Here is a 27,906-nt window from a genome sequence, read left to right on the forward strand (position 1 = left end):
CATTCATCTGAACAGGCAGACAGACAATGCAGCACTCCCTCATTACTGTACTGAAGTGTCAGTCTAGATTGGGAACAGGTAAGGTGATGGAGAGAAACGGTTTCTGTTGATTGGGGAGTCTGGCACTAGGGGCATTATCTAAAAATTAGAGCAAGACTTTTCAGGAGTGAAATTAGGAAACACTTCTACACAAAAAAGATGGTAGAAGTTTGGAATTCTCTTCCACAAATGGCAATTGATGCTAGATCAATTGTTAATTTTAAAACTGAGACTGATAGATTTTTGCTAACCAATGATTAAGGGATATGAGAGTTAGATCGTAGATCACCCATGACCTCATTGAATGGCAGAACAGGCTTGAGGGACGAAATTAGCCACATCCTGTTCCTTTGTTGATCTGTGATGGATTACTGATGGATCTTGAAAACATGACTACTGGTTCAGGCGCAAGAGACTGAGACACAGCTGCTGCTCACAGCAGGAAGAACCTGCAGCAAAGCAACTCACAAAATTAACCCTAATGATGACTGGAAGCACGGAAATTAATTGGAGAAAACGCACTGGATATAGGACATGATGTCATCAGACAGTAGAGGCTCAACAAGGGAATTACAGGAGGTTTATAAATGGATTCTGGAGATCATCAGATTTATGGCAATCTGGGATTCAACAAACTGGCCACTCTGAGAATTCTGTATTCTATAGTTTTTTTCTATGTTTGCTAATATTTCCCATCTTGCACACTATTCCTATTGCGGTAAACTAATATAAAAGATTATTTTCTCCAAAAATAACACTGTTTTTATATGGCTAACTGAAACTATCTTTCCCAAGTTAAGGCAGGGAGCACCAGGGACTATGCCAATATTTGCAGGGGATCTCCGACAAAAAAAACACGGATGCACAGCAAATATCAGACATTTCCAATTGCTTACGACACACTGGTCCAGTGAGTCGTAGTTAAACTCATAGGGCTGAATTATCGACTACAATGGTGTCAACTGCAACTCAGTGGGTACCATTCTCACCTCTGAATCAGGAAGTTGGCTGAGCTCAAGATCCTTTCCAGAGACTTGAGCACAAAATCTTACTTGGTACTTCCAATGCAGTATTGAGGTAGTCCTGCACTCCTGCCTTTTGGACAGGATGTTGAGCCAATGCCCTGTCTGCCCTTTCATGTGGGTGTAAAATATCCCATGGCATGACTTTGAAGAGCAGGGGGGTTCTCCCTGATGTCCTGGCCAATATTTATCCTTGAACCAACATCACTAAAAAAGCAGATTACCTAGCTATTATCACATTGCTGTTTCTAGGATCTTGCTGTCTACAAATTAGCTACCGTGTTATAGCCCTTCTGAGGCACGATTCACAAACTCCCAGAGTTACACAAGCAGTCATGTGATGTGACCACCTCTTTGTTTGAAACAGCATCTTCTGGAATGATCTTTGAAATTCAAGGCTGTTCAGACATACTTGGTTGGGGGCGGGGGGTTGGCTCTTTTGCAGTCAATGGGTGTCGATAGCTTTTGACAACCATTTTGACAAAACCATTTTAGGTATTTGAATCAGAGAGCACCCCATTGTTCTGGTTAGACTGGATAATCACCTCTGTCCCCAGCTGGCCTTTGGTTTCTCATGTGCAAATTGTGTGTGGCCATCTTGGCTGCTCGTTGTTCTGTCCTTTAAAAGTTATTCGTAGCAATCTCAGTACAAGTCTCAGGCAAAGTTCCACATGACAAAATTAATATTTCCATTTGGCATGTGGGGTTTTCGTCACAATATGTTCTAATGAAGCCTTGCCATGCTAAACCTTCACGCTGTGTAAATCCAAACTGTTGTACTCAACACTCTTGTAGATTCCTCAAAAAGAATTATGTTGCATAGTAACCAACTCGTGTTATCAAGCAAATTGAATGTCACTTACAAACCTATGGTTCGCTGCTACAGCAGCCGCACAATTATTTATTTCAGAAGTGTAGCTGCATCTAAACACAAACACATAGGGGGATTAAAAAAACTCCACAAAGGGATAAGTCTTGGGAGATTGTGCTCCTGGCATGGAGCCTCGCTCGTCGAGGCCCAGGGATCAGGGAATCAGGAAAAGAAGTTTGGTCATCTGATCTGCAATGCTCACCGGGAGCAGAGCCCCACAAATTTACTCTAAATGTATCCTGCTGCCTATTTTCAAATGTTAGGTAGTGTACCTTTAGGTCTTGAAAGGACATCCTAGTTATACTTGCAGGCAAAGCTTGTGTGGAATTTTTTCTTCAACTATCTAAACCAAATTATTAACCTCTTCGGTTAAACTAGTTTGGGTCGAATGGGTTAATGCATCCGTAGCAGAGGTAGGAATTCGGTGGTTCAACTTGTGGCGGTGACTAAAACTAGGGTCAGAAATATACGATAGTCACTAATAAATCCAATAGTGAATTCTGGGGAAATGTCTTTACCCAGGGAGAGAATTTCAGAAACAGATTAAGACACAGCCACTCACCTGCATTCAGGTCCTCAATAATCCTCCACAATTTCGTGGCCATAGGAATGACTACAAGGATTGATAGTGCTTAAGACAGGTCTTCATGTTAATGCTGCAAAGCCAAAAGCTACCACAAAGAGTAGTTGAGGCGAATAGCACAGATTTTAAAGGAAGCTAGATAAACACATGAGGGAGAAAAGAACAGGAGGATATGTTGACCGTGTTAGATGGAGTCATGTAGGAGGAGGCTCGTGTGGAGCATAAACACTGCATGGAGCAGTTGGGCCGAATGGCTGGTTTCTGTGCTGTAAAATTCTATGTAATTTAATGAATTACGTACAAATGCATCAAGCACTTGGACACTAATATCCCACACTGTAATTTCAAGGTAATGCAGTGAAGGAGAACAAGAAGTCAATGAACTAAGTGCAGGGAATGAAGGTTTCTACAGAAGGATGAGCTGTGGGTGGACTGGCTATCTCGGAATTTGGGAGGTTTCCCAAGTGTTCCTGTGAATTGTTGCATAGCGCTGGATTATCAATGCCCTACCCCCTCTCCCTTTTCCATAGAAATCCCAAACAATCCTTGCCTTTCAGAGGAGCACGTCCACTCCTGATGAGCTGTATGGCTCTCCTTCATCTTTGTGATCAACAACTATTGTCTTAGATTTCTTACTTTGCCTTCACCTTCTGAACTGGGACTGTGGGACAACTAAACTACAGTGGTATAATGGCAGCCTTCCACGTTTCCCACTTGTAACTAAGTACACTAAAAGGGTTGAAAGTTCTCTGAGTGTTACGTTTTTTCAGTCATTTATGTCTTGCTGAACAAAGGTGCGACCCAATATTGAAGCATATGGCATAGGGCAGAATTGAGATAGGGATCAGCCATGATCTAACTGAATAGCAGAAGAACAGGTTCAAGGAGTTGAATGGCCTACCCTGTTCCTATGTTCCTAGGGGCACTAAAGATCAGGCAGAGAGGAATATAAGTCCCATGTTTGCTGCAAAGGTGATAAGTGATCAAAACAAATATTCAATGAAGAGATCAACAAACGTTTTGAGAATCTCTCCATGCAACCAAAGCAAACAGTAACTATTCCCTGCCCCATCCTTGTGCAGAATTGAAGTTAACACCGTAACAATGTGCGACGCTCGTACGGACAGTTCGTGGTTGCTCACCTGCCAAAACAGGGATCAATCGGAGCTCGACTGTGCAGAATAGCTTCCACAGGTGCTGGGCCTGTGGAATTCAGAACAGAAACATCTTAACCACCGTATTACCACTGCTGATATTAGTTGGTGAACACTTAACGGGTTCTCACGACATTCCTTTATCGGAACCTCTCGGCCGTTTAAAACAAGCGATCCACCAGACTTTGGACATTAATCAAGGTTTTTTTAAAATTCATTCATGGGATATGGGCATCACAGGCAAGGTCAGCATTTACTGAACATCCCTAACTACCCTAGAGATAGGGGGAGGTGGTGGTGCAGTGGTAATGTCACTGGACTAGTAATCCTGAAGCCTAGGCTAATGTTCTGGGGACATGGGTTTGAATCTCACCACAGCAGATGGTGAAATTTGAATTCAATTAATAAATCTGGAATTAAAAGCTAGTCTAATGGTGACCAGGAAGCCATTGTCAATTGTTGTAAAAACCCATCTGATTCACTAATGTCCTTTAGAGAAGGAAATCTGCTGTCCTTACTTGGTCTGGCCTACATGTGACTCCAGACCCACAGCAATGTGGTGGACTCTGAAATGGCCTAGCAAGCCACTCAGTTCAAGGGCAATTAAGAATGGGCAACAAATGCTGGCCTAGCCAGTGATGCCCACATCCCATAAAAGCAAAAAAAATGGAGATAGGGCAGGAAAGTGGAGTTAAGGTAAAAGATATTGAATGGCAGAGGAGGGTCCTGCTCCTATGCACTTTTGTAAATAGAGGAATGTCACATGGCCACATTAAGCACTTTTCCATTTATCTCACCATCACTGGTTTCCACAATGTTGGAGCACAGGACTGCAACATTTATCCATAAAATATCACATTGGTCAGAAAGCTCTCAAATTGTTTCACATGCCATGAGTTACTTTGATACCCAGAGATCGACATTATGTAAGAAAAAGCGCAGCTACTTTGAGTTACCAACTCAGGTTGAATGCTTTCCTAAAGGAATCAGCTCATGAGTTTCCATCTCCAACCATCCCACTCGGTCAAACAGCCTTTTTTTCTCCATCTCTGATATTTTTATAATTAATAGATGCAAGTCTTCAAACAAAATGTAAAAGAAAATGCAATATTTTTAAATACCCTTATGATTTATCTCCTGGGTTGCATTAATCTTTAATTCTTCGATACTCCAGGACAAGCCTGGAGAGTTGGCAACACTAGCTACATTGTTAACAGCAAGATCCCACTGTTACGACCAAGGTGGGAGTAATGCACTGTTAAATCAGTCCCACTACTCCACAGTTACAACACATCAAGAAGGTTTTCCACCTACCAAAGAATAGCCAAATTAGACTCTATTTGTCCCCCAGAATAAAGCACACCAAACAAGGTTTCTTTAAACAACAACAACATTAACTATTTATTAGAAAAGAAATAATAGGTCTTAACTACTAACAAGATAAAACTATATATATGAAAAGCTCCTTAGTTCCTTGGTCCTCATGCACACACACATAAATTCAAAAAATTGGTTAACCGGGGAAAAGGGTTTTTTGGTTTACAGCTGTTTCTTAAGAATAAAAAGAAAAACATAAAATGATTGAGTTTATCACATGTTGGTAGGATGTTTTCAGTATGGGGAGGTGCCCCAGAGTCGAATAGTTGGATGCCACTCGAAGTCTCTCAAGGCAAGGGTGATGAACAGTTTGTGATGGGTAGGTATTCAAGGCAATTTATCTGCAGCAGGCATCACACAGGTCTTTCAGCAGAGGTGTAGCGACTAGTCTGTTCAGGACTCACAGCAACAACACAGCAATAGAAGCTTTCTGCAGGTTCCAGGGTTTCCCAAAACACAGGAGGCAACAGGAGCCACTCTCGAGGCAGGAATTCTTCAAAGACTGGAGGCAATAGGAATCTGCTACCTCTGATGTACAGGGGTTTCTTCTCTGAAAAGCAGTCTTCCTCTACAGAGAGAAGTAACTCTTTTTTCCTGGGTCTTTTTTCTCTCTCCAGACAGATCACAGCCACATTTCAAACGCAGAATTTCTTTTCAAGAGAGCAAGAAACAAGAAACAGCAGCAGAAGTAGATCATATGGCCCATTAAGCCTGCTCTGCCATTCGATATGATCATGGCTGTTTTTGGGCTTCAATTCCACTTTCCTGCCCGCTCCCCATATCCCGTGATTCCCTGCGAGACCAAAAATCTATCTATCCCAGCCTTAAATATATTCAATGATGGAGCATCCACAACCCTCTGGGGTAGAGAATTCAAAAGATTCACAACCTTTTGAGTGTAGTAATTTCTCCTCATCTCAGTCCTGAATGATTGATCCCTTATCCTGAGACTGTGTCCCCATGTTCTAGATTCCCTGACCACTGGGAACAATCTCTCAGCTTCTATCCTATCAAGCCCTTTCAGAATCTTGTATGTCTCAATTAGATCACCTCTCATTCTTTTAAACTCCAGAGTATTACAACTGACCGCTCCAGTCAAAGCCCCCAATCAAAATACACGATTCTGATTATGGTGGGACCAACGCACTGTTAATTCAATCCCGTTGCTCCACAGATCGCCTAACATATCATTTAAAACTTTTCAAATTAAAGAAAGACCCAGCCAAATTGTACCATCTATTAACCCCTGAATGAGGCTAACCAAACCAGGTGTCTTTAAATCAACAAATTAACTCCTTAATTAGAAGAACTAAATTCTTAAACAGTATGAAGATATAAACAACATTAATAGAAAAAATTAGAACCCTTGCAAATTTACAGTCCAATGTTGCTTGAATTCCTCGCAGAATATTGCTTGATGTCCTCACAGTCGTCCGATGCGAGAAAAAAGGTTCTTCCACAGTAGAACAGTCTGTAGTCTAATTTCAGCAGTAGGTGATGCTTTCCTTCTCCAACGAATTTCAACAATTGACGACTTGCAAACACTTTCAACAGAATCAAGCTGACGTTAGAGTTTTTGAGGGATAAAAGATTGTCACAGTCTAACTTCCCTTTCTTCAATTTAAATTACTAGAGATCTCTGTTTTGGCTTAACTTCTTTTTAGAATTTTGAGAGATAATAATTAAACAAACTAAATTTCTCTTCCTTCAGTTTAAATGGTTAAGAGCTCTTTTTTCAGGTGCTAACACCACAGCTGTCTGTGTCCTCTGTGTCTGTGTTATGTTAGAACAAACTGTCTTCAACTAAAAAGCCAGTTCAAAATTGAATTGTAACAAAAGTATCGCTTAATACTCACTCCCAGTGGCTGTATCTATGGTAATGAGAATGCACCCTTTGAATCGTAGTCTCCAAATGGCTGTTTCTAAGGCAATGAAAATGCATCTTCCTATAACTCCTAGGCTTGCTGGTTCTTAAAGCAATACTGATCCTTTGCAAGCCTTAAAGGAAAACCACATATTCCCGGAAAAAAACTACAGGACCATGACAAGAGAATATAGGCCCAATTTACTCAGCCTCTTATCATAGGACAACCCCCTCATCCCAGGGACCAATTTAGTAAATCTTCACTGTACTGCTTCCAGTGCAAGTATATCCTTTCTTAAATGTGGAGACCAAAATTGCACACAGTATTCCAGGTGTGGTCTCACCAAAGCCCTGTACAATTTTAGTAAGACTTCTTTATTCCTGTACTCCAATACTTGCAATAAAGACCAACATGCCATTTGCCTTTCGAATAGCCTGCTGCACCTGCATGTTAACTTTGTGCGTTCCTTGTACAAGTACCCCCAAGTCTCCCTGAACATAAACACTTAGCAGTTTCACACCTTTTAAAAAATATTCTGCTTTTCTATTTTTAAGACCAAAGTGAACAACTTCACATTTCCCTACATTATACTCCATTTGCCATCTTGTTGCCCACTCACTTGACCTGTCTATATCTCTTTGCAGCCTCGCTACATCCTCCACGCAGCTTACTTTTCCACCGAGCTTTGTAACATCAGCAAACTTAGATACATTACTCTCTGTCTCTTCATCCAAGTCATTAATATAGAGTGTAAATAGCTGAGGTCCCAGCACTGATCCTCCTTCCTTTACAGAGAGAAGTCTTTTTCTCCAGTCTCCAGGCAGGTTACAGCCTGCTCCTTGTCCAACTCACTGGTCTTTTCACAATCCAAAAGTGAAACTAACTTCAACAATCAAGTCACATGGCCATCATAAATCTTGACCTGTCATTCCCCTGCTGAGTTGTTTGGAAACAGGTGTCTTGCAGTCTGTGTATTTCACTCAGTTCAAACCCACCAAGTTTCAGCACTCAATGTCCAAAGGAAAAATCTTTTCCTCTGTTTTTAAAAACACACAGATTTTGAAGCTTTCAATACAAAAACAAAACTCTTGTAACACCACAAACAGCAATGAGATGAATTTTGCCGTGTCACGCACACTGGAAGTGCGATGGTACAAATTATGGACTAACTCTGAAGAGTTACAAAAAACTGACTTTGGCTTTTTTTAAAAAGAACCTTTATTTTTAAAAGTGAACAATGGTCCAACCTGTCTGACAAAAACAAAAGGGAAAATGTTCAAAGCTAACCCAGCGGGGTGTCAATTGCACCCCATCCTAAAACATTCCAGAATTGAATGCCTTCTTCTGAAACAAAGGTGGTGTGAAGTAGCCATGTCCTGGGCCATTGTGTGATCACCATGGATAATAGACGAGAACGTCTCCTACCAGGAGGTGGGAGTTAACAAAGCTTTACCTTAAAAAAGACAGCCAAAGAGAGAGAGAGAGTAGCAACATCCTAACAGATTGTGTTCCAGCCAAGCCAGAAGGCAGACACCCTGCTGCACAAGCCTACATCTACATTATACAGCAGTGAGAGCTAGAAGTGGCCCATCATCTTCAACTGAACCTCATATCAAGAGAGAAATCTACAATCATCTCAGGCCTGCACCCATCGAAGACTTGAGTTCCAATAGAATCCAACAGGTTTATCGTGACCTCCCCTTCACTAAAAGTAACCTTCCTTTTTCCCTTCCCTATCCGTCTCTTCTTTTGTGTGTGTGTGTCTGTGTCTGTGTGTGAGAGCGAATGTATGAGTGGATGGAGTTGCGACAATTTCGGGATAAGGTGCATTGACAATTGTTGGGGGAGAAAAAGGACTAGGACAGTGAACAAAGGAGAAGGCCTGATGAACCACGAGTTGTTAGAGTGATTTGAACCAGGCAAGGGTCAACTATGTTTCATGTGTACATGCCTTAGGGTGAACAAAGGAGGAGACTAGATGTTTTCAGTAGACAAGGGTCGACTATGTTTTATGTATACATGCCTTAGGTTGAACAAAGGAGAAGGCTTGATGCTGTCAGGAATAACAAAACCTTACAACTCTAAGTTTCATGTGTACGTGCCTTGCTAGTGATTGGATAGTATAACGTATGCCTGCTTAGAATGTAATAGGGTAACCTAGCTATGTACAAGTAGATACAATTGGATAGAGATAAGAGAGTAAGAAGTGTAACTGATTGATTGGTAAATGCAAAGGAACTGTTATCTGTAAAATGGTATAAGAATGATGCTTTGTAACCACTTGGAGAGGTCGTACGCCATCTTATATGGGTACGCTCTCCCTTGCATATGCTTGCAATAAACCGGTGAACAAAGGAGCTTGAGTCTCATGTGGTCTATCGCGGAATCGGAGAGTGACTGACCTCCCTTTCAACCATAAACAATTAATTTTCCGTTTTTTAAACCCCACAAGAAAACCTGTCACTGTCTTTTTAATTGAAAAAATAACACACCAAGAGACTAAACTTTAAAAAAAATACATTTGCTGCAGTCAGGTGAGGAGTTGAACAGTAGGAACCACCCACGTCACACCACGTGGCTGTAACACTGGTGTTGTTGGAGAGGCAGGAATGTTGACCAGAACATTAGGAGAACTCCTGCTTGCTCTTGGAATAGAGTAGTTTTTAAATTTTCTTTGGGGATGTGAGCATCGCTGGCAATTTACAACATTTATTGCCCATCCCTAATTGCCCTTGAGAAGGTGGTGGTGAGCTGCCTTCTTGAACCACTGCAGTCCATGTGGGGTAGGTACACCCACAGTGCTGTTAGGAAGGGAGTTCCAAGATTTTGACCCAGCGACAGTAAAGGAATGGTGATATAGTTCCAAATCAGGATGGTGTGTGGCTTGGAGGGGAATTTGCAGGTGGTGATGTTCCCATGCATCTGCTGCCCTTGTCCTTCTAGGTGGTAGAGGTTGCGGGTTTGGAAGTTACTGTCAAAGGAGCTCTGATAAGTTGCTGCAGTGCATCTTGTATATAGTACACATTGCTGCCACTGTGCGTCGATGGTGGAGGGAGTGAATGTTTAAGATGGTGGATGGGGTGCCGATCAAGTGAGCTGCTTTGTCCTGGATGGTGTTGAGCTTCCTGAGTGTGGTTGGAGCGGTATTCATCCAAGGAGGTGGAGAGTATTATTCCATCACACGCCTGATTTGTGCCTTGTAGATGATGGACAGGCTTTGGGGAGTCAAGAAGTGAGTTACTTGTCACAGGATTCCTAGCCTCTGACCTGCTCGTGTAGCTACAATATTTATGTGACTGCTCCAGGTAAGTTTCTGGTCAATGGTAACCCCTAGGATGTTGAAAGTGGGGGATTCAGCAATCTAATGCTATTGAATGTCAAGTGGAGATGGTTAGATTCTCTCTTGTTGGAGATGGTCATTGCCTGGCACTTCTGTGGCACGAATGTTACTTGCCACTTATCAGCCCAAGCCTGGATGATGTCCAAGTCTTGCTGCATTTCTACACGGACTGCTTCAGTATCTGAGGAGTCGTGAATGGTACTCAACATTGTGCAATCATCAGCGAACATCACCACTTCCGACCTTATAATGGAGGGGAGTCATTGATGAAGCAGCTGAAGATGGTTGGGCCTAGGACACTACCCTGAGAAACTCCTGCGGTGATGTCCTGGGGCTGAGATGATTGACCTCCAACAACCTCAACCATCTTCCTTTGTGCTAGGAGAGTTTTCCCCCCCATTCCCATTAACTCCAGTTTTGCTAGGGCTCCTTGATGCCACACTTGGTCTGACGTCAAGGGCATTCATTCTCACCTCACCTGGGAATTCAGTTCTTTTGTCCATGTTTAGACCAAGGTTGTAATGAGGTCTGGAGCCAAGTGGCCCTGCCGGAACTCCCTGAGCCACAGGAACAGGCAGACAGTGCCTCAGCTTAGCATCTCAAAAGTAAGACTGAGCCAGTGATAATGCAACATCCCCTCAGCCCTGCATTGGCACATCAGCCAGAATTACATATTCAAGTATTGTAGATTGTGGGCCAACACAATTTGTTTGTTATCTGCAGTGGACGGTTTAAAGGGACAACACTATTGCAATACTCCACTACAGAAAAGGGATATAGTAGGTCACTATTTAATAAACAAACTGCAGTCAATACTTAGTACAAACTATCACCCAATACCAATTAATAGGGATTAAGTGCAAAAGCTGCAATGTTCATATCTTTGTTCTTGCTCTCAGTGCACCTTAATGAGGTGCACACTAGTGACTAATGACAGCTGTTTCTGCCTGAAACACACAGAGCCCTTCACATGTCTACATTCAAATTTGATATTGACCTTAATACAAACACATAACAGTTACCACTTTTTGACCCATTTAGTGACTGTCAAGTTTTTTTTTATTTAGAGATACAGCACTGAAACAGGCCCTTCGGCCCACCGAGTCTGTGCCAACCAACAACCACCCATTTATACTAATCCTACATTCATCCCATCTCCCCAACCACATCTCCACCATTTGCCTACCACCTACCTACACTAGGGGCAACTTACAATGGCCAATTTATCCATCAACCTGCAAGTCTTTGGCTGTGGGAGGAAATTGGAGTACGCGGCGGAAACCCACACGGTCACAGGGAGAACTTGCAAACTCTGCACAGGCAGTAGCCAGAACTGAACCTGATTCGCTGGAGCTATGAGGCTGCAGTGCTAACCACTGCGCCACTCTGCTCCTGAGGGTGCTTGTAAGTGCTGGCAATTGTACTCCCTGGAATTCAGGTTAAAGGGTGTTTTGATCGAAGTTTTCACAATATTAATGGGACCAGATAGGGAAGATCGTGAGAAAATATTTCCACTGGTTGGGGAGTCTAGGACTAGGGGCACAGTTTAAAAATTAGAGTCAGACCTTTCAGGAGTGAAATTAGGAAATACTTCTGCACACAAAGGGTGGTAGAAGTTTGGAACTCTCTTCCACAAATGGCAATGGATGCTTGATAATTGTAAATTCAAAATCTGAGATTGATAGATTTTTTTTAGGCAAAGGTATTAAGGAAGATGGGAAAATGGCGGGTATATGGAGTTAGGTCGCAGATCAGCCGTGATCTCAGTGAATGGCAGAATAGGCTCGTGGGGATAAATGACTTCCTCCTGTTCCAATGTACTCACAAGAATATGTCACCTTACAGGTAAGCACACTTCGCAGAAAACAAATGCGCTAAATATTTAATAAACTTAAAAAAAGGCAATGTCATAACTCACTGCAGGAGGAATACACATAGGGGAAATAACCATTTATCTAAAACATAATGTAATTAGACTGCAGGTGGTATTCCAGTGACTTTTACTGCAACACTCAATGGAATATTATTACACGTGTGCCTGACATGTAGCTATGTTGTCAGCATTCATTTTCTTTTGCCACCTCCATTACTGCGGGGGGAACTGGCTCTGCTCTTTCTAACACAAGATTGGTCAATTACAGGCATGATTAAGCCACAGGAGATAACATGTTTAAATAGTGTAACTCTTGCCTGTAATTTGGCACGAAGATCCATCATGAGCTGGTGGAGAATGTGAAGGCCGACACAGAGATCCTGCAACTTAACAGAACTTGAAAAATCAGACAAGCCACACATATTTCCGACCAAAACAAAAGGCAACAGGGGCGATTTTAACCCATGCCTCCTGACAGGACATGGGCTCAGTTCAAAATAGCCGCGCAAAGTCTTTCTTACTGCCCAATCCCACTCAATTTCTCACCTGCCAGCAACTTATCTGGACCTCTTTCCTTAGGCAGCCGAGAGGCCCACCTGATTCATGCAAGAAGTCTCATTAATACATGTAAATCATTATCCTATGGTGTTATTAGGACCCCAATGGCCCACTGCAGGTGCATTGCTGACTAAAATCTGGCAGGGGAGAAGAGGAGACTAAGGTACAACAACAGCAACAACAACTTACATTTATATAGTACCTTTAATAAATCGTGCCAAGATGCTTCACGGGAACATTATAAAATAAAATATGACACCAAGCCACATAAAAAGATATTAGGTCCTATGACCAAAGGCCTAGAACTAGATTTCAAGGATTGTCTAAAAGGAAGAAAGTGAGGTAGAAAGGTGGAGAGATGTAGGGAGGCAATTCCAGCGCTTGGGGCCTATGCAGCTGAAGGCACGGCCAGCAATTGTGAAGCAGTTAAATCGGGGATGCTCAAGAAGCCAGAATTAGATGAATGCAGATATCTCAAAGGGTTGTGTGCCTGCAGGAGATTACATAGATAGGGAGGAGTGAGGCCATAGAGGGATTTGAAAACAAGGATGACAATTTTAAAATCAAGACGCTTGCTTGACCAGGAGCCAATGTAGGTCAGCGAGCACAAGGGGTGATAGGGGAACGGGACTTACGCGAGTTAAGACACCGACAGCAGAGTTTTGGATGACCTCAGGTTTCCGGAGTATAGAATGTGGGAGACCAGCCAGGAGTGTATTGAAGTCGAGAGGGAGCAAAGGCACGAATGAGGCTTTCAGCAGCGGATGAGCTGAAATGGGACGAAGTTGGGCGAGGTTATGGAGGTGGAAATAGGCGGTCTTGGTGATGGCGTGAATATGAGGAAGCTCACCTCGGGGTCAAATATGATACCTCGATTGCGAATAATCTGGTTTAGTCCCAGGCAGTTTCCTGGGAGAGGAATGGAGGCGGTAGCTAGGGAACGGGATTTGGAGCAGGGACCGAAAACAATGGCTTCCGTCTTCCCTATAGTTAATTGGTGGAAATTTCGGCTTATCCAGTTCTGAACGTCAGATGAGCCATCTGATAATTTAGCAACAGTGGAGGAGTCGAGAGAGGTGGTGGTGAGGTAGAGCATACACGTGGAAACTAATGCTGTGCTTTCGGAATATATCACCAAAGGGCAGCATGTAGATGAGAAATAGGAGAGGGCCAAGGATAGATCCTCGGGTGACACCAGAGGTAACAGTGCATGATTAGATTAGATTAGATATACAGCACTGAAACAGGCCCTTCAGCCCACCAAGTCTGTGCTGACCATCAACCACCCATTTATACCAATCCTACACTAATTCCATATTCCCTACCACATCCTCACTTGTCCCTACATTTCCTTACCACCTACCTATACTAGGGGCAATTTATAATGGCCAATTTACCTGTCAACCTGCAAGTCTTTGGCATGTGGGAGGAAACCCACGCAGACACAGAGAGAACTTGCAAACTCCACACAGGCAGTACCCAGAATTGAACCCGGGTCGCTGGAGCTGTGAGGCTGCGGTGCTAACCACTGCGCCACTGTGCCGCCACAGTGGGAAGAGAAGTCATTACAAGTCAAAAACAATCTGTAGTGCAGCAAAGGAGATCAGAAGTGAGGCACCAGTGAGCCTCTGCTGCCTTCCCCAGTCTCCCTCCACGCCTCGCCCCTTACCACCAGGGAAATGGCTCCAATTCCCCTTCCACCCCACACTGTTACTTACCGTGGTATGACCGGGTAATCCCGGTGATTTTCACCTGCCGGCAGCTGGTCAGTTCCCTCTTTCCAACCACATTTCAAGTGGACAGCCGACCAGTCGGATGTAAATCAGGCCGAGCTGTTAAAATAGCCCAGAACTAGCTGATGACGTTGGGCAGGTTTGATACCAGCCCCACCACCCACCTGCTGAAGTCTCCCCCCAAGATCTCCCAGTTTAGGATGCTGGGGGTGGCGAGGAGGGTGGGTGGGGGTGAAAAGCCAATTGAAAATCCTACTGCCAGTGACAGTATTGGTGGTGGTTCCTGATTTGCTTTTCAACCATGCGGGGAAGCACTTCCCGATCGGTCAGTACGTTCCCCCACAGCCCCAAGCCAAGATCTTCCTTTAGATTAATTTTGTGCAATACGATTAATATAAAGGAATTAAAATGGTGCTGCCATATTTATATTAAGTTATATTTTATGAATTGTGACCAATAATCATCAAGGTGCACTGACCTGCACACCTGAATTTATGCATTGTGCATCTGAACGCTGAATATGCACACTTTGTTTTTATTCATTCATAAGTTCAGGGCATCGCTGGCTAGGCCAGCATTTATTGCCCTTAAGAAGGTGGGGTGGTGAGCTGCCTTCTTGAATGCAACTGAGTGACTTGCTAGGTCATTTCAGAGGGCAGTTCAGAGTCAACCACATTGCTGTGGGTCTGGAGTCACATGTAGGTCAGACCATGTAAGGATGGCAGATTTCCTTCCCTAAAGGACATTAGTGAACCAGATGGGTAGTTTCATGGTTACCAATACAGATACTAACTTGAATTCCAGATTTATTTAATTAATTAAATTTAAATTCCCCATCGTGCAGGCGATTACTAGCCTGCTGGATTACTAACCCAGTAACTATAGCACTATGCTACCATACCCCCACCAAGAGCATTTGTGTTTCACACCATAATTCTCACTGTATATGAGCTCCCTCCACTGGAGGAGTGAGGCTGAACACTAACAGCTGTGGCAGTGAGAAGCATGAGACAGCCCCTTTCATTATAGCTGGGATGCAGAGGGAACATTAAAGATGTCCCTCATTTTGGTTTCATCCTTTTAACTGTCTATCTGAGACGATGAGCAGTTCCAGCAAATTACCCTCATGTAACCTGCAGTATGTGATGATGCAATGTGTACAAGCACCCAGTTACATAATATTTACAGCACAGAAACAGGCCATTTATTCAACACAATGGATCCATGCTGGTGTTTATGCTCCACATAAGCCTCCTCCCACCCATCTTGATCTAACTCCATCAGTATATCCTTATATTCCTTTCTCCCTCATGTGTTTAGCAAATTTTCCCTTAAATGCGTCCATACTATTTGCTTTAACTACTCCACATGGTAGAGTTCCATATTCTAACCACTCTCTAGGTAAAGAGGTTTCTCCTGAATTCCCTATTGAATTTATTAGCAACTATCTTATATTCATGGTCTCTAGTTCTGGTTTCGCCCACAAGTGGAAACGTCTTCTCTACCAACATTTCCATAATCTTGAAGATCTCTCTAACGGTTTACCCCTCAGTCTGCTCTTCTCTCGACAGTAGAGCGCCTGCCTGTTCAATCTTTCCTGATTAATAACAATGAGCAGCACCATGATTTCTGGCAACTCCATGGGATTACATTGAGTCTACAGCACAGAAACACGCCATTAGGAATATAGGAACAAAGGAACTTAGGAAATAGGAGCAGGAGTAGGCCATTTGGCCCCTCAAGCCTGCTCCACCATCATGGCTGATCGTTTACCTCTACCATTTTCCCCCACTATCCCCATTTCCCTTAACGTCATTAGTATCCAAAAATCAATCGATTTCTGTCTTGAACATGTTCAATGAATGAGCTTCCACAGCCTTCTGGGAGTTGAGAATTCCAAAGATTCACCACCCTCTGAGTAAAGAAATTCCTCTTCATCTCAGTCTTAAATGGCCTGCCCCTTATTCTGAGACTGTGTTCTCAGGTTCTAGACTCACCAGCCAGAGGAAACATCCTATCCACATCTATTTTGTCACGCCCCGTAAGAATTTTGTAAGTTTCAATGAGATCGCCGCTCATTCTTCGAAACTGTAGAGAATACAGGTTCAGTTTCTGCAATCTCTCCTCATAAGGCAATCCCACCATCCCAGGAATTAGTCGACCCAACTGGTCAATGTCAGTTCTGTGTACCACCCAACAAGGGAGTAGCTCTGACCAGCCTAAGTCCAGTTATCACTGCACAGCAGTAATGCTATTCTAGTTGGGCTGGTTGGTGCAGTGGGTAAGACACTGATTCCCTCAGCTCTACAACATGGATTTAAATCTGGGCCACTGGGAGGGGGGTGGAAAGTCTCCTCAATCAATAGAAAGTAACATTGGGCAGCATGTAAAAATCATGTCAGCTTCCTACTGGGCAAATTAAGTTAAAATCACCCCCATAGTGCAGTGCCTTGTGCAGGAAATCTTAAACAAAAAAACACTTTTGCTCCTCTGGTGGTTGATGACAGCTACAGCTTCAAAAGAAAAAGCCTGCATTTATAGAGCACCTTTCACATCCTCAGGACATCCTAGAGCCAATGAAATATTTTTTAGATTAGATTAGAGATACAGCACTGAAACAGGCCCTTCGGCCCACCGAGTCTGTGCCGAACATCAACCACCCATTTATACCAATCCTACACTAATCCCATATTCCCAACAAACATCCCCACCTGTCCCTATATTTCCCTACCACATACCTATACTGGTGACAATTTATAATGGCCAATTTACCTATCAACCTGCAAGTCTTTTGGCTTGTGGGAGGAAACCGGAGCACCCGGAGAAAACCCACGCAGACACAGGGAGAACTTGCAAACTCCACACAGGCAGTACCCGCAATCGAACCCGGGTCCCTGGAGCTGTGAGGCTGCGGTGCTAACCACTGCGCCACTGTGCCGCCCACTGTGTCGTCACTCCTGCAATATAGGGAAACATGGCAACTAAATAGTGCACAGTAAGATCTCACAACCCTGACCAGATCATCTGCTTTGGTGATGTGGGTTGAGGATTTAGGATTGGCTCGGACACCTGAGAGAGCTCACCTATTCTTCAAAATAGTAGCTATGGGATCTTTTCTGTCAACCTGAGAAGGCAGACATGAGGTCTAATGTCTCATCTGAAAGATGGCACCTCTGACAGTGCAGCCCTCTCTCAGTATCGCACTGGAGTGTCAGCCTAGGTTATGTGCTCAATTCCCTGGAGTGAGGCTTGAAATTCCTGACTCTGAGGTGAGAATGTTATCCACTGAGCCAAGGCTCACACCTTGTTCAATGCCTTATCTGTGCTGTATTAGCTTAGCTCAGCTTGGGGGAGTCAGTCAATCGATATCATTGATTTCAGCAACCCTGGGCTAGGGAGAAGATTGGTCAGGATTCTCTCGCTATCCAGCGACGTTCCCTAGAAGAGTGTATGCGTGTTTACCTGAGGCAAAGAAAGGGCACGACTGACTATCATTCTTCCCAGAGTCAATTTACAACAACAACAACTTGCATTTATACAGCTCCTTTAATGTCCTAAAACATAAGAAGATAGGAAATAGGAGCAGGTGTAGACCATACGGCCCCTCTATGCTGCTCTGGCATTCAATACAATCATGGCTCCACTTTCTTGCCCGCTCGCCATATCCTTTGGTTCCCTAACAGATCAAAAATCTGTCTATCTCAGCCTTGAATATATTCGAATGACATCGAGCCTGATTGATCCCTAGTCCCTCAACCGAGGATGTAACTTGCAGAATAGATAGGGGTGCCCAGTGATGTAGTGTATTTTGATTTTCAGAAAGCTTTTGATAGGGTCCCACGCAGGAGGTTAGTAAGCAAAATTAGAACACATGGGATTGGAGATAATATACTGCTATGGATTGAGAATTGGTTATGGACAGAAAACAGAGAGTAGGAATAAATGGGTCATTCTCAGGTTGGCAGGCTGTGACTAGTGGGGTACTGCAAGGATCAGTGCTTGGGCCACAGCTGTCCACAATCGATATCAATGATTTGGATGTGGGGATTAAAAGTTTCCAAGTTTGCTGATGACACAAAACTAGATGGGAATGTGAGTTGTGAGGAGGGTGCAAAGAGGCTTCAAGTGAATTTAGACAGGCTAAGTGAGTGGGCAATAACAGGGCAGATGGGATATAATGTGGAAAAATGTGAAGTTATCCACTTTGGTAAGGAAAATAGAAATGCAGAGTATTTCTTAAATGGTAAGATATAGGGAAGTGTTGATGCCCAGAGGGACCTGGGTGTCCTTGTTCATAAATCACTGAAAGCTAACCTGCAGGTGCAGCAAGCAATTAGGAAGGCAAATGGTATAGGCCTTTATTGCAAGAGGATTTGAGTACAGGAGTAAAGATGTTTTGCTGCAATTGTATAGAGCCTTGATGAGACCGCACCTGGAGTATTGTTTACAGTTTTGGTCTCATCTAAGGAAGGATATACATGCCATAGAGGGAGTGTAACGAAGATTCGCCAGACTGATTCCTGGGATGGCGGGATTGTTCTAAGAGGAGGGATTGAGGAAACTGGGCCTGTATTCTCTAGAGTTCAGAAGAATGAGAGGTGATCACATTGAAGCATACAAAATTCTTACAGGGCTCGACAGGGTAGATGCAGGAAGGATGTTTCACCTGGTGGGGGGGGGGGGTCTAGAACCAGGTGACACAGTCTCAGGATAAGAGGAAGGTCATTTAAGACTGATAGGAGGAATTTCACTCAGAGGGTGGTGAATCTTTGGAATTCTCTATCCCAGAGGGCTGTGGGTCATTGATTATATTCAAGACAGAGACCGACAGATTTCTAGAAAGATATCAAAGGATCTGGGGATAGTGCAGGAAAATAGCGTTGAGGTAGAAAATCAGCCATGATCTAGTTGAATTGCAGAGCAGGTTTGAGGGGCCGTTTGGCCTACGCCTGCTCCTATTTCCTAAAGCCTGATTGAACCACAGCGGCCCACATTGAACCACATGGTCAAGCAGCTAGTGGAACATCTGGAACAGTGGTGTACTTTACAGCACTAATGTTGCACAGACAGTGAAGCAATGGTGAGTTTCTCTTGGGTTACTCAGCTGACCACTTGCTTTGAAAAGCATTACCAAGTTTTAAATGCCTGAGACATCCACATATGCAGAGTTTCTGTTTACCTGACTTAGAGGGCAGGATTTTCACCTCAATATAGGGGGCAGGCTGTATTTTCACACCACCTGCCAGTGCATTTGGTTTGTATTAATCTGCTGATATATTGGCTGGAATTGCATGCCCCCCCCCCAAAGAGCGGGTTGGTGGCGGGGGTGGGGCATAAAATGGAGTGGGCGGCTCGGGGGGGGGGGGGGCCTTCCTGACCTGGCCCCTCCTCTGCCGTCATTTTATGCAGGGCGGTGGTAGCGAAAACCGGCCCACACACACCAGGCCAATCAAGGCTCTTAAGTGGCCAGTTAATGGCCACTTGTGGGCCTCCACTCACCGTCACGGGGATTTTACCCTTGGCCGGTCAGACAGGCCTGACAAAAGCTGCCTGGCAAAAGCAGGCAGCTTTCTGACAGCTGGCGGGGACGAGGGGGGTGGCCCTCATGATCAGGCACCCTGTGCCCGATGGAGGGCCGTCCCCAATGCCCCAGCCACCCCCAACACCCAACAGGCCTCCCCCCCCCGCCACCATTCCCCCCCACAGTCGACCACCCTTCCCTTGCTGGGGCCCGACTGATATCCCCCGGCGATGTCCCTAAAACTTACCATTTCCCAGGGCATCCTTCCTCTTTTTGTTGATACTGGGTTGCAGTGCCAGCAGTGGCCACCGCTCCCGGTGGCACTCCTGGGACCAAGAGCCGTGGCCCGCTGACTAGCCAGCAGCTCCATTAGGCGGGACTTTAGATTTCAGGTCATTGACAAGAAAACAAGTCTGGACAGAGTAGATAGGGAGAAATGGTTCCCAATATAGAAGGATCAAGAACCAGAGGGCACAGATTTAAGGTAATTGGCAAAAGAGGCAATGGTAACATGAGGAAAAACTTTTTCACGCAACAAGCAATTAGCTTCCAGGGGCGGAGCCGAGAGGAGTGGACCTGCGGGGAGAATGCCGAGGGAGAGAAGAGGATAAATAGAGGCTGAGGATCACGGCCTAGACACTTACCTTCCGGGAGCGGAGCGGAGAGCCGTCCTGGCGCGCCGGAGTTTTGAAGAAAAGAAAAACCGTCAACAGTGACATCACAGGAAAGCTTCAAAGTGATTGGTTGGGTAAGTAACAGCTATTAGTGCCTGTAAATAGCTTTAAAAAAATAATAAAGGGAAAGTTCTTTTTAAAAAAAAAACTTCAAACCCTACCTTATAGGTGATAAGGTTAGTACTACTAAAGTATGTTTTTTTTTAATTAGTGTAATTTATTAAGGACTTTAGATTGTAGTGGGTAGTGTTTGGAGTAGAACAAGGCCCTTAGCGTAATTAGTATTTTTTAATTTCAGGGAGTAGCTAAGTAATCTAATGGTAAGTCATGGCAGGAGAGCTGAGCCCCATGATACGCTCCTCCTAAGCTATGTGGAAAATCAGGGACGCTTCCAGAGTCCCTGACAACCATGTGTGCAAGAAGTGTATCCATCTGCAGCTACTGACTACCCGCATTACGGAGCTGGAGCAGAGGCTGGATTCACAGTGGAGCATCCGTGATGCTGAGGTCATCGTGGATAGCACATTTAGCGAGGTGGTCACACCGCAGGCAAATGCTGCAAAGGCAGGAAGGGAATGGGTGACCACCAGGCAGAGTAGAGGAACGCAGGTAGATGGGATACAGAGTGGAGGTACAGTAAGAGGTGATGCACAGTCAAATATAGAAGAGAAACTGAGTCAGTCTGGAAGGCAGTTAAGGCACAAGCAAACAATGCAAGGCTGGATTGCATCTATTTTAACACAAGGAGTCTTACTAGTAAGGCAGATGAATTGAGGGCATTGATTAACACATGGGATTATGATATTATTGCTATCACAGAGACATGGTTTAGGGAGGGGCAGGACTGGTAGCTCAATATTCCAGGGTATACAATCTTCAGGCAAGACAGGGGAGGGGGTAAAAGAGGAGGTGGCATTGCACTGTTGATCAAGGACTCAATTACTGCAGTAAGGAGGGATGATATCTTAGAAGGTTCCTCAAATGAGACCATATGGATGTACTACAGGCCCGTAGCCTTGTATGCTATGGCATTTCAAGTGCTCATCTAAGTACTTTTTAAATGTTGTGAGGGTTCCTGCCTCCACCATCTCTTCAGGCAGTGCGTTCCAGATTCCAATCACCCTCTGGGTGAAATAATCTTTCCTCAAATCCCCATTAAACCTCCTGCCCCTTACCCTAAATCTAGGCCCCCTGGTTCTTGACACCTTCACTACAGGAAAAAGTTTCTTCCTACCTAACCTATCAATGCCCCTCATATTCTTGTACATCTCAATCATGTCCCCCTCAGCCTTCTCTGCTCCAAGGAAAACAACCCTAGCCTTTTCAGTCTCTCTTCATAGCTGAAATGCTCCAGCCCAGGCAAAATCCTGGTGAATCTCCTCTGCACCCTCTCCAGAGCAATCACATCCTTCCTATAGTGTGGTGACCCGAACTGTACACAGTACTCCAGCTGTGGCCTAACTAGTGTTTTATACAGCTCCATCATAACCTCCCTGCTCTTATTTGCTATGCCTCGGCTAATAAAGGCAAGTATTCCATATGCCTTCCTAACAACCTTATCTACCTGTGCTGCTGCCTTCAGTGATCTATGGACAAGTACACCAAGGTCCTTCTGTACTTCCCAGGGTCCTACCATCCATTGTATATTCCCTTGTCTTGTTAGTCCTCCCAAAATGCATTACCTCACACTTCTCAGGATTAAATTCCATTTGCCACTGCTCCGCCCATCTTACCAGTCCATCTATATTTAGATTTTTGATTTAGAGATACAGCACTGAAACAGGCCCTTCGGCCCACCGAGTCTGTGCCGACCATTAACCACCCATTTATACTAATCCTACACTAATCCCATATTCCTACCACATCCTCACCTGTCCCTATATTCCCCTACCACCTACCTATACTAGGGGCAATTTATAATGGCCAATTTACCTATCAACCTGCAAGTCTTTTTGGCCGTGGGAGGAAACCGGAGTACCTGGAGGAAACCCACGCAGACACAGGGAGAACTTGCAAACTCCACACAGGCAGTACCCAGAATTGAACCCAGGACGCTGGAGCTGTGAGGCAGCGGTGCTAACCACTGCGCCACTGTGCCGCCCTGTAATCTCCCTGTAATCTGAGGATTTCCTCCTCACTATTTACAACACCACCAATTTTCGTGTCACCTGCGAACTTACTGATCATACCTCCGATATTCACGTATAAATCATTAATGTACACTACAAACAGCAAGGATCCCAGCACCGATCCCTGTGGTAAACCACTGGTCACAGGCTTCCACTCGCAAAAACAGCCCTCGACCATTACCCTCTGCCTCCTGCCACTAAGCCAATTTTGGATCCAATTTACCAAATTTCCCTGGATCCCATGGGCTCTTACCTTCTTCACCAATCTTATCAAAAGCCTTACTGAAATCCATGTAGACTACATTCTACTGCTTTACCCTCATCTACACATCTAGTCACCTCCTCAAAAAATTCAATCAAGTTAGTTAGACACGATCTCCCCCTGACAAAGCTATGCTGACTATCCCTGATTAATCCCTGCCTTTTCAAGTGGAGATTAATCCTGTCCCTCAGAATTTTTCCCAGTACTTTCCCAACCGCTGATGTTAGACTCATCGGCCTGTAATTACCTGGTTTATCCCTACTACCCTTCTTGAACAATGGTACCACATTCGCTGTCCTCCAGTCCTCTGGTACCTCTCCTGTGGCCAGAGAGCATTTGAAAATTTGTGTCAAAGCCCCTGCTATCTCCTCCCTTGCCTCACATTTGGAGGGGAACTTGCAGGTGGTGGTGTTCCCATGCATTTGCTGCCCTTGTCCTTCTAGGTGGTGGAGGTCATGGGTTTGGAAGGTGCTCTTGAAGGAGTTGCTGAAGTGCATCTTATAAATGATACACACTGCTATCACTGTGTGCCAGTGGTGGAGGAGTGACTATTTAAAGTGGTGCTTTGTCCTGGATGGTGTTGAGCTTCTTGAGTGTTGTTGGAGCTGCACCCATCCAGGCAAGTGGAGAGTATTCCATCACACTCCTGACTTGTGACTTGTAGATGGTGGACAGGCTTTGGGGAGACAGGACGTGAGTTTCTCACCACATAATCCCCAGCCTCTGAGCTGCTCTTATAGTCACAGTATTCATTTGGCTGCTCCAGTTAAGTTTCTCGTCAATAGTAACCCCTGGGATGTTAACAGTGGGGAATTCAGCAATGGTAATGCTGTTGAACATCAAGGGAAGATGATTAGATTCTCTCTTTTTGGAGATGGTCATTGCCTGGCATTTGTGTGGCGCAAATATTACTTCAGCCCAAGCCTGAATGTTGTCTTGCTGCATGTGGACACAGACTGCTTCAGTATCTGAGGAGTCGCGAATGGTACTGAACATTGTGCAATCTCAGTGAACATCTCCACTTCTGACCTTAGGATGAAAGGAAGGTCATTGATGAAGCAGATGAAGATGGTTGGGTCTAGGACACTAGCCTGAGGAACTCCTGCAGTATTTTTGGAACAAAAAGAATACATGGGAGTATTTTTAAATGATGAAAAACTAGGAGCAGCAGATATTTAAAGAGAGGTTCATGTACACAGATAACTAAAATGTAGTGTCAGGTACAAAAAAGAACCAAAAAGGCTAATGGAATGTTAGCCTTTATATCTCGATGGCTTGAATATAAAGCGGAGGAAGTTTTGCTTCAGCTACACAAAGTCCTGGTTAAACCACATCTGGTGTGCGGTGTACAGTTCAGGGCACCACATCTCAGAAAGGATAGAACAGAATCATACAACAGTTACAGCTTAGAGGCACCCATTCGGCCCATCGAGCACATGCTGGCTCTCTGCAAGAACAATCCAGCTAGTCCACTCTCCAGCCCTTGCCCCATAGTCATGCAATTTTTTTTCCCTTCATGTAATTAACTAACTCCCTTTGGAAAGTTACTATCGAATTTGCTCCCTTCAGGAAGGACATTCCACATCGTAATCACTCTCTGCACAAAAAAGTTTTTCCTCGTGTTGCCTTTGGCCAATCACCTTAGATCTGTGTCCAATGATTCCCAACCCTTCCACCAATGGGAACAGTTTTTCTCCATTCACCAGAATGTTATTATGGCTCCAAGGGTTAAATTATGAGGAAAGATTACAAAAACTAAGCTTGTAGCCTTTGGAATATAGGTTAGGAATTGATTGACATTTTTAGAGCTTTGAAAGAAATTGATAAGATGAATAGAAACTTTTTCCACTGGCGGGCGTCTAAAATCAGAGCCAGGACTTTCTTCACAGAAAGGGTGGTAAAAGCGTGGAACTCTCCCAACAATAACAACAACTTATATTTATAGGGTGCCTTTAAAGCAATAAAACATCCCAAGGCGCTCCCTACAAAATGCAATAGATGCTAGCTAGCAAAGTCAGCAAACATTTTGGCACAAGCTGCAGTCTGTCCCAGATCAGCTAGGATGTCTGGTGTGAAAGTGTAAAAATCCAACGTGGTGTCGTTGGGAACTATTGAGGTTGAGTAGAGGAAGTATTCATCGCCAATTTTTAAAACCCAAAATGGACAAGTGTTCCATTGATCACTCTCACCACAAGGACAAAACAAATGATGCAGGAGCAAAATACTGTGGATGCTGGAACTCTGCAGTGAGAGCAGAAAGTGGCGGAAATACTCGGCAGCATCTGTGTAGAGAGAAACAGAATTAACGTTTCAGGTCAGTGACCTTTCATCAGAACCCATGAAGAGTCACAGACCTGAAACATTAACAATGATGCAGGTTTCCTAGTTTTGGTTTGTAGCTAAAACATGAAAGTAAACTGAAAGCTTTAAAAGAATATAGGAAACGTTAAGGGTGGGGAAAGCCTACGTGTTGGACATGGCCAAGTTCATCAAGCTCATCACTCTAATTACCCTCACTTCCAGTACAGCTTGCAGCTGTCTTTCAATATCCCGCTAATATCCTGAACCCTGGTTTTGACCTGACATACCCACCAATTAGGGACCGGTTCCAGTCAGATTCCCATTTTACACTCCTGCCATGTGGAGTGTAAATTTCGGGTGGGGGTAAAATGGGCATCTGACCCGAACCCTCCCCATCCTTGGCAGGCAGATCAGGTTAAAATCAGGGTTATTTTGTTCATGTTACCTTGCCAGGCTGTCTATTCAGAACATTTATCTCCCTGATACATCCTCTAGTCAGTCTCTAAAACTACTCTAATATTCTGGATTTACCTTCATCTATTCCATTCAATATTTCATGCACCCAATAAGCTCCCCTCAATCACTCTCCTTCAAGTCTGCAGAACTTGGATTTTGTTATTCTTTCCTGTGCTTATCCCATTCCACTGTTGGGTGAGGGGGTCAGGCTATCTGGAACCCTCTCCAACACTTACATATGTTTTATGTTTCATAGCACCTTAAAGAAGTAAATCCTGCCCTCCTCTCCCAAAGACACTGGCGATTTCACACAGACAAGTTATCCAGCATCTTTTGAAACAGGTTGATATTGTTTGAACATACATTCCAGACCGACCTTTGTGTTTCCCGTGGACTCTTTTGTGGGATGAGCCAATTCCGATACTGAAGATCTCCCGCAGTGTTTCAGAACCAAAGCCTCGAAGCAGAATGCGGTGTCACCAGGGTCCAACAACCAGCCGGCAATCCTTGGGTCTAGAATTTCCCAGTCACTGGCTGCAGCGAAGCACAAAGTGTTTTTTTAAAGGTATAGGCAAAATCTCGCACAGCTGCAAACTAGTTCATTTTAGCGATGTACTCTGTGGCATATTACAGATTTATGAGCTTAAATGTTCCACCTAATAATTTTAACTCTCCTGCCACTTTTATTTTAATTCCTGCCACTTACATACATCAGCTTCTACTTCATTCTGAAATGCTGGGGGAAATTTTAACCTCATAAAACAGGTGGATTTGGGTCAGGTGAGAGGTTAAAGTGTTAAAAACCTGCCTCCAACTTGCCCACTTCTGATTTTAATGGAGCTGGCACAGTGGGCAGGTGACTAACCTGCTCCAAGGAGGTGGGTTGGCATTTTAAATATCAGAATGAGGCTGAGAGCGTTGTTGGTATTCCCCACTTGAAATTTAACTGTGGACGGCCAGGTTTCCTGAGTCTTGGGAAATCCGGCAGCTAAACCCAGGGGATGAGTGCTTTTTCACTCACCTACTGGATCCAGCATGGCTACCTGAGCAACCCCCGCTCCTCCCCCACCCCCCACCCCCCCGCCCACACCAGCGATCATACAGGTCCCCCCACCCCAACTCTTCCAACCTTGCCCCAACCTTCCCCACAAGTCCTCTGACCTCCTTCTGGTGCCTCCAACCTCACCCCCGAGGTCTCTGATTCCCACCCTCCAGCCTCTGACTCCTCCCCTGGATCCTTCAATATCCCACCCCCAATCTTTGATCCAACCCCCAGCTTCCAATGCCCCCAGGGTCCTGATCTCTGATGCCCTCCCCTTCCCACCCCAGCCTCTAATTACCCCACCTCCCCGAGATCAACTCCCCCCCGATATCAACCCCCCCCCCACCATCCACCCAGCTCAACTAACCCCCCCGAACAAAAGTGGGATTAACCCCCCACACCAACACCCAGCCCCCCCCCCCCCAACACCCTGGGATAGAGCCCCCCCATGCTGAGCGCAGAGCCTCCTTGACCTACAGGCTCCGCTGAATTTCTCTCCGCCCAGCGGGAAACTAAGCCTGTTAACCAGGCTGGTTGCCGGGTGGGGAAATCATTCGATAACATCACACACACACGGCAGAGCTAAAACTCCACAGCACTCGGGGGAACCCTGACTGCCGGGTTCTCCATGCCTTACTGACACAACCCCCATCCTGCCCCAACTCACCACCCCACTTCCCCGCAATCCCAGTGGGTCAGGTAAGTTAAAATCTGGCCCATTCATTCTCTTTCTCTCTCCAAAGGATTTTGCCAGGCCAGCTGAGTATTTTCATGTCATCTGCAAACTTACTGATCATACCTCCTACATTCACGTCTAAATTATTGATGTACACTACAAACAGCAAGGGTCCCAGCACCGATCCCTGCGATACACCATTGGTCACAGGCTTCCAATTGCAGAAACAACCCTCGACCATCACACTCTGCCTCCTGCCACTAAGCGAATTTTGGACCAATTTGCCAAACTGCCCTGGATCCCATGGGATCTTACATTCTTAACCAATCTCCCATGCGGGACCTTATCAAAAGCCTTACTGAAGTCCATGTAGACTACATCAACTGCTTTACCCTCATCTACACATCTCGTCACCTCTTCGAAAAATTCA

The 27,906-nt window shown here is 44.7% G+C and overlaps 1 protein-coding gene across 11 annotated transcripts in view; it reads right to left on the reverse strand.

The window, feature by feature from the left end:
* Positions 1 to 27,906, reverse strand: part of poln (polymerase (DNA directed) nu) — a 549,154-nt gene that overhangs the window by 396,266 nt on the left and 124,982 nt on the right. For 10 of the 11 annotated variants that reach the window (XM_068029211.1, XM_068029207.1, XM_068029213.1 and 7 more), the window contains 3 exons: positions 26,135 to 26,292; positions 12,442 to 12,510; positions 3,658 to 3,718 (listed from right to left, as the gene is read on the reverse strand). In XM_068029211.1, the coding sequence (XP_067885312.1) occupies positions 3,658 to 3,718; positions 12,442 to 12,510; positions 26,135 to 26,292 (288 nt within the window). The remainder of the gene's footprint in view (positions 1 to 3,657; positions 3,719 to 12,441; positions 12,511 to 26,134; positions 26,293 to 27,906) is intronic. The other variant, XM_068029206.1, reaches the window with a different exon arrangement.

The sequence above is a fragment of the Heterodontus francisci genome, chromosome 4, assembly GCF_036365525.1.
Source record: "Heterodontus francisci isolate sHetFra1 chromosome 4, sHetFra1.hap1, whole genome shotgun sequence".
Classification (NCBI taxonomy): domain Eukaryota; kingdom Metazoa; phylum Chordata; class Chondrichthyes; order Heterodontiformes; family Heterodontidae; genus Heterodontus; species Heterodontus francisci.